This window comes from Sus scrofa, chromosome 12 (genome assembly GCF_000003025.6).
Source record: "Sus scrofa isolate TJ Tabasco breed Duroc chromosome 12, Sscrofa11.1, whole genome shotgun sequence".
NCBI classification, from domain to species: Eukaryota; Metazoa; Chordata; class Mammalia; order Artiodactyla; family Suidae; genus Sus; species Sus scrofa.
In genome coordinates, this window is record NC_010454.4 from 39,912,820 (window position 1) to 39,925,274 (window position 12,455).

Consider the following 12,455-nt stretch of genomic DNA (forward strand, 5'->3'; position numbering starts at 1 on the left):
ACACTAGGGCACCAGTGGTGCAAATGTCAACACAGTGAAAAAGGCAAACGACACCTAAGTATTATTAAAAGAACAGCTTTGACTTCACGGATCACATGAAAGGATCTCAGGGACCTTCGGGGGCTGCAGACAATCCTTACTTATTTCCAAATGGTCATGCTAAATTACAGGTAAAAGGAGGGGCAGGAGGAAGAAGACCGTTTGGATTCTGTTAATAGTAATCTTCATCTTCAATTCAGCAACTGCATGTAGAGTTACCAAGGTGAGGGGACTGGTTCAAGGCAATTAAAGTACTCATGAGCTTCTGCATCTCAGTATATTTTTATCTTCTAAACTACCTCAGCAAGAGATTTGGTACTATGTCAGCTCTCAGGTTTTATGCTAGATCTGAATGTAAGGGAAATCAAACTGGTTTCATTCTTCTAAAAAAAACCCAAAAACCCACTCTATCACAGAGTTACTATAACTCTGTTAATACACTCCTGGGTGTTTTCAGTGAGACAAACTCATTCTTATTCATTCTGATTGTAACAGCTTTAAATGAAAAGCAGTAAAAACCAAGGGTACAGGTCTCAAATGAGCAAGGCAGAAGAAATTACCCTTACCTAACATCCTTCCCCACAGTCATAGCAGCAATCACTTTCTTCACAGCCTCCTTCCTCTTTTCTTTCTTTTCATTGTTGAGTTCAGCCTTTAATTCAAAGATTTCTCCTAAAAGAGAACAAATGGGTGAGGTCCCAGGACCAGAGAACTAGAGCAGAGAACCATACTAAGTAGTAAGTAACACCACACTGGCTGGCCAGAGACAGGGCTACAACTGAAAAGATTATTTAAAAATTACAGGATAGGTACAATCAAATCCATAGACTGTTAACCGACACATTGATAAGGATGCCATCGTTATGTTGCGGCCAGAAAGGAAGGTGTGCGAGCTGGAACTTAGGAAGCAAAGAAGTGCATAAAAAGCGAAGATACCTCATGATATTTTACTACACTGGGGAGAGAATAGCATCTGACGGATGACCTCCTATCAGAATTTCAAAGTCCTGGGGAAAAAATAAATGTAGGCAGGGAACAGGCTCACGAATCAGTGCTTTCAAACTGGAAGGGACTCCTCATTTACCTACTCTCAGCTCCACAAAGAACTGAGGCTCAAAGGTCACAGAGTGAGTGACAGAGCTGGCTTTAGAACTTTATCTCCCAACTCTTGAATCTAGTTCTCAACTTTGGCTATACACTATTAGCTGGGTGTACTAAAAATAATGTTCACACTCCACTCTGGACCAAATAAATCAGAATGTGTGTCAAGGGGTAGAACTCCTATGTTCACATTTTTTAAAGTTCCCCCAAGTGATTCTAATATATAACCAGGGTTGAGAATCACTGCTCCAATTAGTACTTTAAGATGTTAATGGACTTTAGGGCCCTATCCTGTCAGTCTAACTTCAGAAATAATAATCCTAAAACTTCAAAAATAGTATGAACCACAATCATTTCTAAAGGTACAATCTTAAGTGACTGGCTACTCAGGCTCTCCACTATGAAATGCCAGGACTGCCACCACTATTTTATTTAAGGCCTGGGCTCACCTATCTCCAGAAAGCTGAGGCTGAAGTAAGAGAACAGCTACTTCAGCCCTCCACTGTTTTGTTGTTGTTGTTGTTGTTTTTGCCCACACCCCCAGCATATAGAAGTTCTTGGGCCAGTGACTGAATCCGAAGCCAGTTGTGGCAACTCCAGATCCTTAACCAACCTCATTTTTTCCACCTTTACGACTGTTCTTGATGTTCATTTTAACCTCATTAGCCATTATAGAAATGGTGGGAGCTTCAAACTGTATGATCTGCTGAAGCCACCAAATGGGAAGGATGAAAGTGGTAAAAAACACGGAAGTCGTGCATTAAGAAAGTTTGTTACTTCAATATCCATTGCCAACAAAGCAAACAATTATTACAAAAATCACTGTTTTATTTGGCAGCTGCAAAAATAGCACAGACAGAAAAGCTGGGCCCTTTAAGGAATCATTCTCTTTGCCAAACCCTTTGCTGCCAACTCCAGCTTTTAGGGTTCCCATCATTTACTTCTGGGAACAGTAAAGAACAAGCAGCAGGGTTTCAGAAAGTCTGACTTGTGAATGGCAGCAAGAGTTGAAGAATAAAAACAGGATGTAACTGAAATCATTCCAAGGGCACCAACTTAAAGAATATGTCCCAGTGGCAGTCCTGATGGGTGTCACAAAAGTAAAAGGAACACAGTCTAACCATTTTTTTAAATGGTGGTATTTACCCAGCCATGACTTACCTGTAAGTCTCAAACTTTTACAAATCCTTGAATTAAAAAAGGCTATCAGGGAGTTCCCATCGTGGCTCAGTGGAAACGAATCTGACTAGTATCCATGAGGACGCAGGTTTGTTCCCTGGCCTCTCTCAGTGGGTTAAGGATCTGGCGTTGCTGTGGTGTAGGCCAGCAGCTGTAGTTCAGGCCAGCAGCTGTAGCTCAGGCCAGCAGCTGTAGCTCTGATTCGACCCCTAGCCTGGGAACCTCCAAAAGCCATAGGTTTGGCCGTTAAAAAAAGTATTTAGAAATCTACCAGAACCCATTACAAAAGCACGTTTTAAGAATTGGGTGAGTTTTTAAGTTAACATCTTTTTTCTTTTTTTTAAGGGTCACACCCAAGGCATATGGAAGTTCCTGGGCTAGGGGCTGAACTGGCGCTGCAGCTGCCAGCCTACACCACAGCAACAGCAACGCCAGATCCAAGCTACCTCTGAAACCCATGCTGGATCCTTAACCCACTAAGCAAGGCCAGGGATTGAATCTGCATCCCCAAGGATACTAGTTGAGTTCTCAACCCACTGAGCCACAGTGGGAACTCCAGTTAACATCTTTTCGTGTCATTATAGACAACACTTTGGTCAACAAGGCACACGAGGAGTTCCTGTCGTGGCGCAGTGGTTAACGAATCTGACTAGGAACCATGAGGTTGCGGGTTCGATCCCTGGCCTTGCTCAGTGAGTTAACGATCCGGCGTTGCCATGAGCTGTGGTGTAGGTTGCAGACGCGGCTCGGATCCCGCGTTGCTGTGGCTCTGGCGTAGGCTGGTGGCTACAGCTCCGATTCAACCCCTAGCCTGGGAACCTCCATATGCCGCAGGAGCGGCCCAAGAAATAGCAACAACAACAACAACAAAAAAAAGACAAAAAGACAAAAAAAATAAAATAAAATAAAATAAAATAAAAATCCCCACACCTAGGCCATATTCTAGACCAAAGAAAGCAAGATATCCACAGGAGCAGGCCTGGACATGAATATTGTTTTAAACTTCACTGGGCAATTCCAATGTGTAGGCAAGGCTGACAGCCATGGACTAGTAGCTGATGTAATTAAGTGAATTACTACAGTTATCTTCTGTGTTAGAAGACCCTGTTTACCCTTAAATAACTCCAAATGATGGAATAGTACAAATATGCTTGTGCTTTTCAGAAAATGTTCTGCTGCTCCAGGCCACTCTGTGTGTCCTCCTATGTTTCCTCTTTTATTTTGAAGTCATTTTAATCTTAAGGTTGCAGAATTCCCCAGTTGCTAATATTAAGCCACATATGCTTTATCATACTTTTTATATATTTATACATTTTTTCTCAGATTTCATTTAAACATCAAGTTTCTTTAGCTCTAAACATGTCAGTGCGTAATTTCTAAGAACAAAGAATTAAGTTACATAATCATAATAAAATGACGAAAATCAGGGTATTTAACACTGATAAATCATCATTATCTAATCTACAGATCTTGCTCAAAGATCCTGATAATGTCCTTTAGAGTAATTTTACCCTTACCCGCCTTGAGCCAGGATCCAATTCAGGATCATGCTTTACATTTACTGTCAGAGCTCTTTACTTTCCTTTAATCTGCAACAGCTGGCCAGCCTTTGTCTTTCATGATGCCTTTTTTTGTTTTTGTTTTTGTCTTTTTGCTATTTCTTGGGCCGCTCCCGCGGCATATGGAGGTTCCCAGGCTAGGGGTCGAATCGGAGCTGTAGCCACCAGCCTACGCCAGAGCCACAGCAACTCAGGATCCAAGCCGCGTCTGTGACCTACACCACAGCTCACGGCAACGCCGGATCGTTAACCCACTGAGCAAGGGCAGGGACCGAACCCGCAACCTCATGGTTCCTAGTCGGATTCGTTAACCACTGCGCGACGACGGGAACTCCCCCTTTTTTTGTTTTAAAGTACAGGCCAGGAGTTCCCATTATGGCTCAGCAGTAACGAACCCGACTAGGTCCACGAGGATTCAGGTTCGATCCCTGGCCTCGCTCAGTGGGTTAAGGATCCGGTGTTGCCATGAACTGTGCTGTAGGTCGCAGACGTGGCTTGGATCCTGCATTGCTGTGGATGTGGCATGAGCCAGCAGCTGTAGCTTTGATTCATCCCTAGCCTGGGAACTTTCATACGCTGCAAAAAGAAAAAAAAAAAAGAAAAAAGAAAAAAGTACAGACCAGTCATTTTATAGAATGCTCTCAGTTTCCATGAGTGTTTCCTCATGATTACACTGAGGTTATGGATTTTGGCAGCCATAATTCATAAATGATGGTATGTACTCCTCAGTGCATCACATTATTTTTATCTTAAAGAAAGAGGTCATCTGAAACAATGCATGTATGGAGGGATATGAAAATATCACATTTCCACACATTGTTTTGCATGACCTTTTCTTGTTAAAGATAAAAAAAATTAAATCATATGTATTAATATATGTACAGAAAAGATTGAAGATACATACTGAGTTCCCCTCAGGAACAGGAATAGGAAGAGAGAGAACTTTTGTGTTTATTTCTATCCTGCTTTAACAACACTCCTTGTTATAAAATGTTTATTTCCAAGTAAAAAATTCAAAGCGAATTTGGTGCAGCTACTATGGAAAACAGTATGGAGGTTCCTTAAAAAACTAGGGGTACCATATGATCCAGTAATCCCACTCCTGGGCATATATCTGGAGAAAATCTAATTTGAAAAGATATATGCACTCTAATGTTCATAGCAGCACCATTTATATTAGCCAAGACACAGAAGCAACCTATAGCGGAAAGAATCTGAAAAAGAATACAAATACACACACATACACCTGAATCACTTTGCTATACACCAGAAACTAATACAACACTGTCAACCAACTATACTTCAATTAAAAAGAGAATAAATATGCTTCTTCCTCTTTTACCCTCCTCAGATCTATCGTCAGTGGATCAATCCTGTATCTCTTCCTTATATTAAAATCAAGTCAAAATAATGCTCATTACAGCCCTATCTTTAAAAATCCATACTTTAATAATTTAGTCAGTACACCTTTACGTAAAAGTAGCAGATCCCCAATTAGTCCATGACATGCATGTGTGAAGAGGTCAGGAACATTCTACCTGGAATAACCTTACACCATGACTTCTGAAGAATCTTAAAAAAAGGAAAAAAACAAAAAAAACAAAAAAAAAAAAAAAACAGGGCCTTGACCAGGTTCTCATACTTACCTTTTTTATTGGTTGTGAAGTACTTGGAGTCAGTCATGGTTTTGGATCTTTAATGTGCACCTACAGCAAGAGAAAAGAATTCCTTTATCCAAGTTATTTATGTCCAGCAAAGCATTCAACTAATTTTAAGAACATTTATATATAAGAATTTCTTTCTTTCTTTGGCTTTTCAGGGCTGCACCTGGGGCATATGGAAATTCCCAGGCTAGAAATCAAATTAGAGCTGCAGATGCCAGCCTACACCACAGCCACAGGAATTCCAGATCTGAGCCTTGTCTGAGACCTACATCACAGCTCACAACAACACTGGATCTTTAACCCACTAATCGAGGCCACTAATCGAATCCTCATAGATACTAGTCAGGTTCGCTACCACTAAGCCACAATAGGAACTCCTATGTGTAAAAATTTCTGTATTCAAAAATGAGTATCCTCATCTTTACCACCATCGCTGGTGATTCAAGGGATACAAGGATAATTAAGAACATAACACTTGCCTAACAAAGCTAACTGGAGCAAAACCAAAGGTCTAATGGAATAGAGTGATCATGTGAACCTGCCATGGCTTCATGATTTTGTCTATCTCCTCTAAGCCTCCAAGACCTAAAGCTAGATTTTTTTGTAGCTACATCCTCAGTTAGTCATGGCAGTATTTAAGATAAGGAAACGTTTGTTTTGAAAGATCTCTGAATTACTTTCCATTAAGGAAAATCTGATTTATTTCCCTGTCTCCAGATGGAGTCACTCCAAAACATTTATTCTGAACCAGAGTAAAACTGGAAGAGAAAACAATTCTGCCAACCTATTCATCATTACATGCAACTATCAATAAAACGAATTTCTTGTGTGGGGGGGTGCAAAATTAGTAGGAAAATATTCTTTCATGACAAAACCCCTAGAAAGGCAAATATCCTTTATGCATGAATTTTTTTTCTAAATTACAGTTTTCATATTTCCAACAATTTACACTATCCCCAAAGTATTCCCAAAGAATAAATATCAGTTTACAGTTAATGCAAAAAACCTGAGCTATTTCTTCAATCACACTGAATACAAAAGAAAATCAGAAGTGGTATTAAAACTTAAAAGAACATGATTCCCAGCCCCAACTTTTAACTTTTCTGTTCCAATCTGCAGAATTAATTCAGCTGACATGCAAATCAAAACCACTATGAGGTACCACCTTACACTGGCCAGAATGGCCATCATCAAAAAGTCTACAAACAATAAATGCTAGAGAGGGTGTGGAGAAAGGGAACCCTCTCACACTGTTGGTGGGAATGTAAATTGGTGCAACCACTCCGGAAAACAGTATGGAGATTCTTCAGAAAACTAAAAATAGAATTACCATTCGATCTAGCAATCCCACTCCTGGGCATCTATTCAGAGAAAATCATGACTCAAAAAGATATGTATACTTCAATGTTCATTGCAGCACTATATGCAATAGCCAAGACATGGAAACAACCTAAATGCCCATGGACAGAGGAGTGGATAAGGAAGATGCAGCACACATACACAATGGAATACTACTCAGCCATTAAAAGGAAAGAAATAGTGGCATCTGCAGCAACATGGATGGACCTAGAAGTTATCATGCTAAGTGAAGTCAGTCAGACAGCAAGATGCTGACATCATATGCTATCACTTACAGATGGAATCTAAAAAAAGGACATAATGAACTTCTTTGCAGAACAGATACTGACTCACAGACTTTGAAAAACATGGTTTCCAAATGAGACAGGCTGGGGGGTGGGGGGATGCGCTGGGGTTTGGGATGAAAATGCTACAAAATTGGGTTGTGATGATCGTTGTACAGCTATAAATGTAATAAAATTCACTGAGTAATTAATAAGAAATAAAATACAAAAAAAAATTTTTAAAGAAAAAGAAAAAAAAATCCAGCTGGCATAAGACTCCACTGGCACAACAAAAACAGCATGGACTGATCACATTTTCCTCAAATGAGACAATGTTTTCTGATTTGAGAAATTCCAAGACTGTCCAATGTACATGACTTCTTTAAATACACTAAAATTTTCTTTTAATAATACTCTTTCTGCACTCAAAAAATTAGTATTTTCTTCCCTACCGCCTTCATAAGAATACTTATTACCAAATTTAGGACAGATGGCCTAGTACTTGCTCATTACCTTCAGGTCAAAACAACATGGGTGGTGATATATTTGGCAAGCTTGAGTGACAACACCTTGACGTACAATTGTAATTATGGGAGTTCCCATCCTGGCTCAGTGGTTAACAAACCCGACCAGCATCCATGAGGACGTGGGTTCCATCCCTGGTCTTGCTCAGTGGGTCAAGGATCTGGCATTGCCATGACCTGTGGTATAGGTCACAGACTCGGCTTGGATCCTGCATTGCTCTGGCTGTGGCATAGGCCGGCAGCCACAGCTGCGACTGGACCCCTAGCCTGGCAACCTCCATATGCCTCAGGTGCGGCCCTGAAAAAGACCAAAAAACTAAAAAAAAAAAAAAATCATAGCTATGGATCTGTGAGAAAAGACCAAAGCACTAAATAAACCAATGTAATTAAGGAAAAAAAGGGCTGGAAAAACAAGAAATAATGAAAAAAGCTTGGCTCAAATCCGGTCTCTAAAAGGTACTAGTTGGACAATTTAAGGGAAATTAGACTCATCTGCTATCTTTACAAGCAGCTACCGAACGTTTATAGTCCTGATCCTTCTACAGTAGTGCTTTAGATTGTACCAGAATTTCACTGAATTTATCTTTTTTTTATTTATTTTTTTTTTGTCTTTTGTCTTTTTTTTTGTTGTTGTTGTTGTTGTTATTGTTGCTATTTCTTGGGCCGCTCCCGCGGCATATGGAGGTTCCCAGGCTAGCGGTCGAATCGGAGCTGTAGCCACCGGCCTACACCAGAGCCACAGCAACGCAGGATCCGAGCCGAGTCTGCAACCTACACCACAGCTCACGGCAATGCCGGATCGTTAACCCACTGAGCAAGGGCAGGGATCGAACCCGCAACCTCATGGTTCCTAGTCGGATTCGTTAACCACTGCGCCACGACGGGAACTCCGGAATTTATCTTATTAAAAGAAGTGAGCTGGGGAGCTCCTGTCGTGGCTCAGTGGTTAACGAATCCGACTAGGAACCTTGAGGTTTTGGGTTCCATCCCTGACCTTGCTCAGTGGGTTAAGGATCCGGCATTGCCGTGAGCTGTGGTGTAGGTCGAAGACGCGGCTCGGGTCCCATGTTGCTGTGGCCCTGGTGTAGGTGGGCAGCTGCAGCTCCGATTAGTCCCCTAGCCTGGGAACCTCCAAGTGCCGAGGAAGCGGCCCCAGAAAAGGCAAAAAGAAAAAAAAAAAAAAAAAAAGAAGAAGAAGTGAGATAGAACTCACACAAGTCATTATAGAATACAGAAATTTCTGCTTTGATAGTATTTGTTAAAATTTAAAGTGAACTTGTAATTTCCAGCAAAAATTCAAAGAATGTTATAATCATTTAAGCCATTCACAATGTAAACTAAATGTGAAGTGGGCAAACTGAAAAAAGGAGTCCCTCCTATAAAAGACCTGGAAGAAGCCTGAAGTTATCACCTAAGAATTTTTTTTTTTTTGGTCTTTTTTTTTTTGCCATTTTCTTCGGCCGCTTCTGTGGCATATGGAGGTTCCCAGGCTAGGGGTCTAATTGGAGCTGTAGCCACCAGCCTACGCCAGAGCCACAGCAACACGGGATCTGAGCCGCGTTTGCAACCTACACCACAGCTCACGGCAACGCCGGATCGTTTAACCCACTGAGAAAGGGCAGGGACCGAACCCGCAACCTCATGGTTCCTAGTCGGATTAGTTAACCAATGAGTCACCACGGGAACTCCTCACCTAAGAATTTATATATACAAAGAGGAAAACAAGTATACAGAAATGATTAGAGCCTGACAGGAGGGCCAGAGCTAAAGGCCTTATGGTTTATCCAGGATATTATACCATTCTAAATCCTATGAGATTATCATAACTTAAAACTTGCAAAACATTTGAAAACAAAAGCTGCTTATTAGACTTTTCCACCATTTTTTTGAAAAAGCACCCTCAAATTGCTTTCTAAAGCTCTCATATGCATACACACTATTTTTTTTTTTTTTTTTTTTTTTTGCTTTTTAGGTCCACACCTGTAGCATATGGAAGTTCCCAGGCTAGGGAGTGAATCAGAGCTACAGCTGCTGGCCTACACTACAGCCACAGCAACTGGGGATCCAAGCCATGCCTATAACCTACACCGTAGCTCATGGCAGGCCAGGGATCAATCTCATCCTCATGGATACTATTCGGATTGTTTCCACTGTGCCACAACGGGAACTCCCACACATATTAAATTCTTAACAGAAGTTTTCAACACAACCTGTTAAATGTTCAACTACCCTAGTCTGAAATCCTACCTTTATTAGTGACTCACACATTTCATTACTTTTTCTAACAAATTTCATCACTGAAGAATAGATTTCTGTCCTATTCATTGTGAGCACTAAGTGTTCTTAACTAAAGAATAATGTCCCGCCCACAAAATTTCAGGGAAGAGGAGAGAATCAAGCACATAATCTTAGATCCTAAATTAAGAACCCTTGCTTTTAAAGAGAAAGGAGAAACTTAAAGAGAAAAGGAGAAACTTTTAAAGAGAAAGGAGAAACTCTCAGCTCACATGTCCCACACAACAGTAATGAAATACCCCTTATACAAATTGGCAGAGAAACATTTTATCAGGTCAGTCCCTGCCTTAAGCCAAAAGAAGCGCTAAAAAATAAAAATCATTTTGGAGTTTCCTGGTGGTACAGTGGGTTAAGGGTCCAGCGTTGCCACTTCATTGGCTTGGGTGACTGCTGAGGTGCAGGTTGGATCCTTGCACCTAGAACTTCTGCATGCCGAGAGCGCAGCCAAAAAAAATAAGAATAAAAAAATAAAAATAGTCTAAATAAAAACAAGTAAGAGGCAGGGGTTGCACCACACTGTCAATGTATTAAACTGTTCACTCTAAAATGGTTCATTTTACGTTTTGAGAATTTCTTTCTTTTTTTTTTTTTTTTTTTTTTGCCTCTTTAGGGCTGAATCCATGGCATATGGAGGTTCCCAGGCTAGGGATCTAATCGGAGCTATAGTTGCCGGCCTACGCCACAGCCACAGCAACGCCAGATCCAAGCCACGTCTGCAACCTACACCACAGCTCATGGCAACGCTAGATCCTTAACCCACTGAGCGAGGCCAGGGATCGAACCTGCAACCTCATGGTTCCTAGTTGGATTCGTTTCTGCTGTGCCATGACAGGAACTCTACATTTTGTGAATTTCACCTCAAGAAATCACATATGCATATATTTTTATCTATTTTTTTGCTTATGTATATATCTTTAAGTGAAGTATTCTTAATCACATACCAGAGAACAGAGCCAGATTCTCCAAAATATGGGATAATGAAAACTGTTGTCTGTTTTAGAAGACAAAACAAAAAAAGGCAGCCAAGATAGAGCTCAAGGAACAAATCAAGTATTTTGCTGAAGAGCCTCAAGAATTAAATTCCTCCTAGGGAAGAAAAAATGTGTTCCTCAGGAGAGCCCTAGGGGAAAGCAAAGCCATTGTGGAGTTGGAACTCTCACTATCTTTTCACCAAATCAAGCTAGACAAGTCATGGCTGTTCTGAGGACCTGAGCTATGACCTCGGGACACTATGTTAAAAAATAAATAAATAAAGCTGCCACAGTCGAAAACATAATTACTCTTATTTTCCTAGCTCCGAGTGTGATGTCACTGCATTTCAGAAAAGGCCTCTCTGTACAAGATCATACATCTAGATTTAACATAACCTAGTTTCTACTAAATATAGGTTGTAAAAGTCCCTTCTCAACTATTCCTCTCCCCTTCCACTGCCCTAAAGAGAATCAGGCCAGAAAAAAATTAATAGGGTGTTAATTTCAAATGGTTCTCTGGGACATGGCAGCTAAATTAGAGTTGGCGAGGCCACTAAATCTCCTCTCTTCACATAAAGTTGGGCTTTACACAGTTGGTATTTATAGGGAAAAAGTGAAACAGTAAACCAAATTATAAAGCAAAAAGGTCATTCTACAATCTTTCATTACAAAGGTGAGCGGTGCTAATTAGAATTTTCAATAATGCAAAGGCAATAGCATCTTCTGGTACCATTTATCGCATAAGAAATTACAAGAATTGGGAGTTCCCGTCGTGGTGCAGTGGTTAACGAATCCGACTAGGAACCATGAGGTTGCGGGTTCGGTCCCTGCCCTTGCTCAGTGGGTTAACGATCCGGCGTTGCCGTGAGCTGTGGTGTAGGTTGCAGACGCGGCTCGGATCCTGCGTTGCTGTGGCTCTGGCGTAGGCCGGCAGCTACAGCTCCGATTCAACCCCTGGCCTGGGAACCTCCATATGCCGCGGGAGCGGCCCAAGAAATAGCAACAACAACAACAACAAAAAAAGACAAAAAGACAAAAAAAAAAAGAAATTACAAGAATTGACTACAACAGACACAGCTGTAATTTCCATTTAAAATTGACTACAAAGTAATTTGTTAGTTCTATACAGTGGGAAAGAAGTTTTACATCCAACTCTTAACTGAAATAAACTCTGGAAAACTTAAGCCTGGAAGGAAAGAAAGAAGGAAGGAAGGAAAACATGTCCTATCTAATTCTATGCACCTTGGTTCAAAACTGTGCCTAGGAGTTCCCGTCGTGGCACAGTGGTTAACAAATCCGACTAGAACCATGAGGTTGCGGGTTTGGTCCCTGGCCTTGCTCAGTGGGTTAACGATCCAGCGTTGCCGTGAGCTATGGTATAGGTTGCAGACGAGGCTCGGATCTGGTGTTGCTGTAGCTGTGGCCTAGGTCAGCAGCCACAGCTCTGATTCAACCCCTAACCTGGGAACCTCCATATGCCGTGGGAGCGGCCCTAGAAACG

The 12,455-nt window shown here is 41.2% G+C and overlaps 1 protein-coding gene across 4 annotated transcripts in view; it reads right to left on the reverse strand.

The window, feature by feature from the left end:
* AP2B1 (adaptor-related protein complex 2, beta 1 subunit) overlaps positions 1–12,455 on the reverse strand; it is a 137,697-nt gene that overhangs the window by 109,715 nt on the left and 15,527 nt on the right. For all 4 annotated transcript variants that reach the window (XM_021066144.1, XM_021066143.1, XM_021066145.1 and 1 more), the window contains 2 exon segments: positions 5,525–5,584; positions 606–711 (listed from right to left, as the gene is read on the reverse strand). In XM_021066144.1, the coding sequence (XP_020921803.1) occupies positions 606–711; positions 5,525–5,561 (143 nt within the window). In that variant the 5' untranslated portion in view covers positions 5,562–5,584.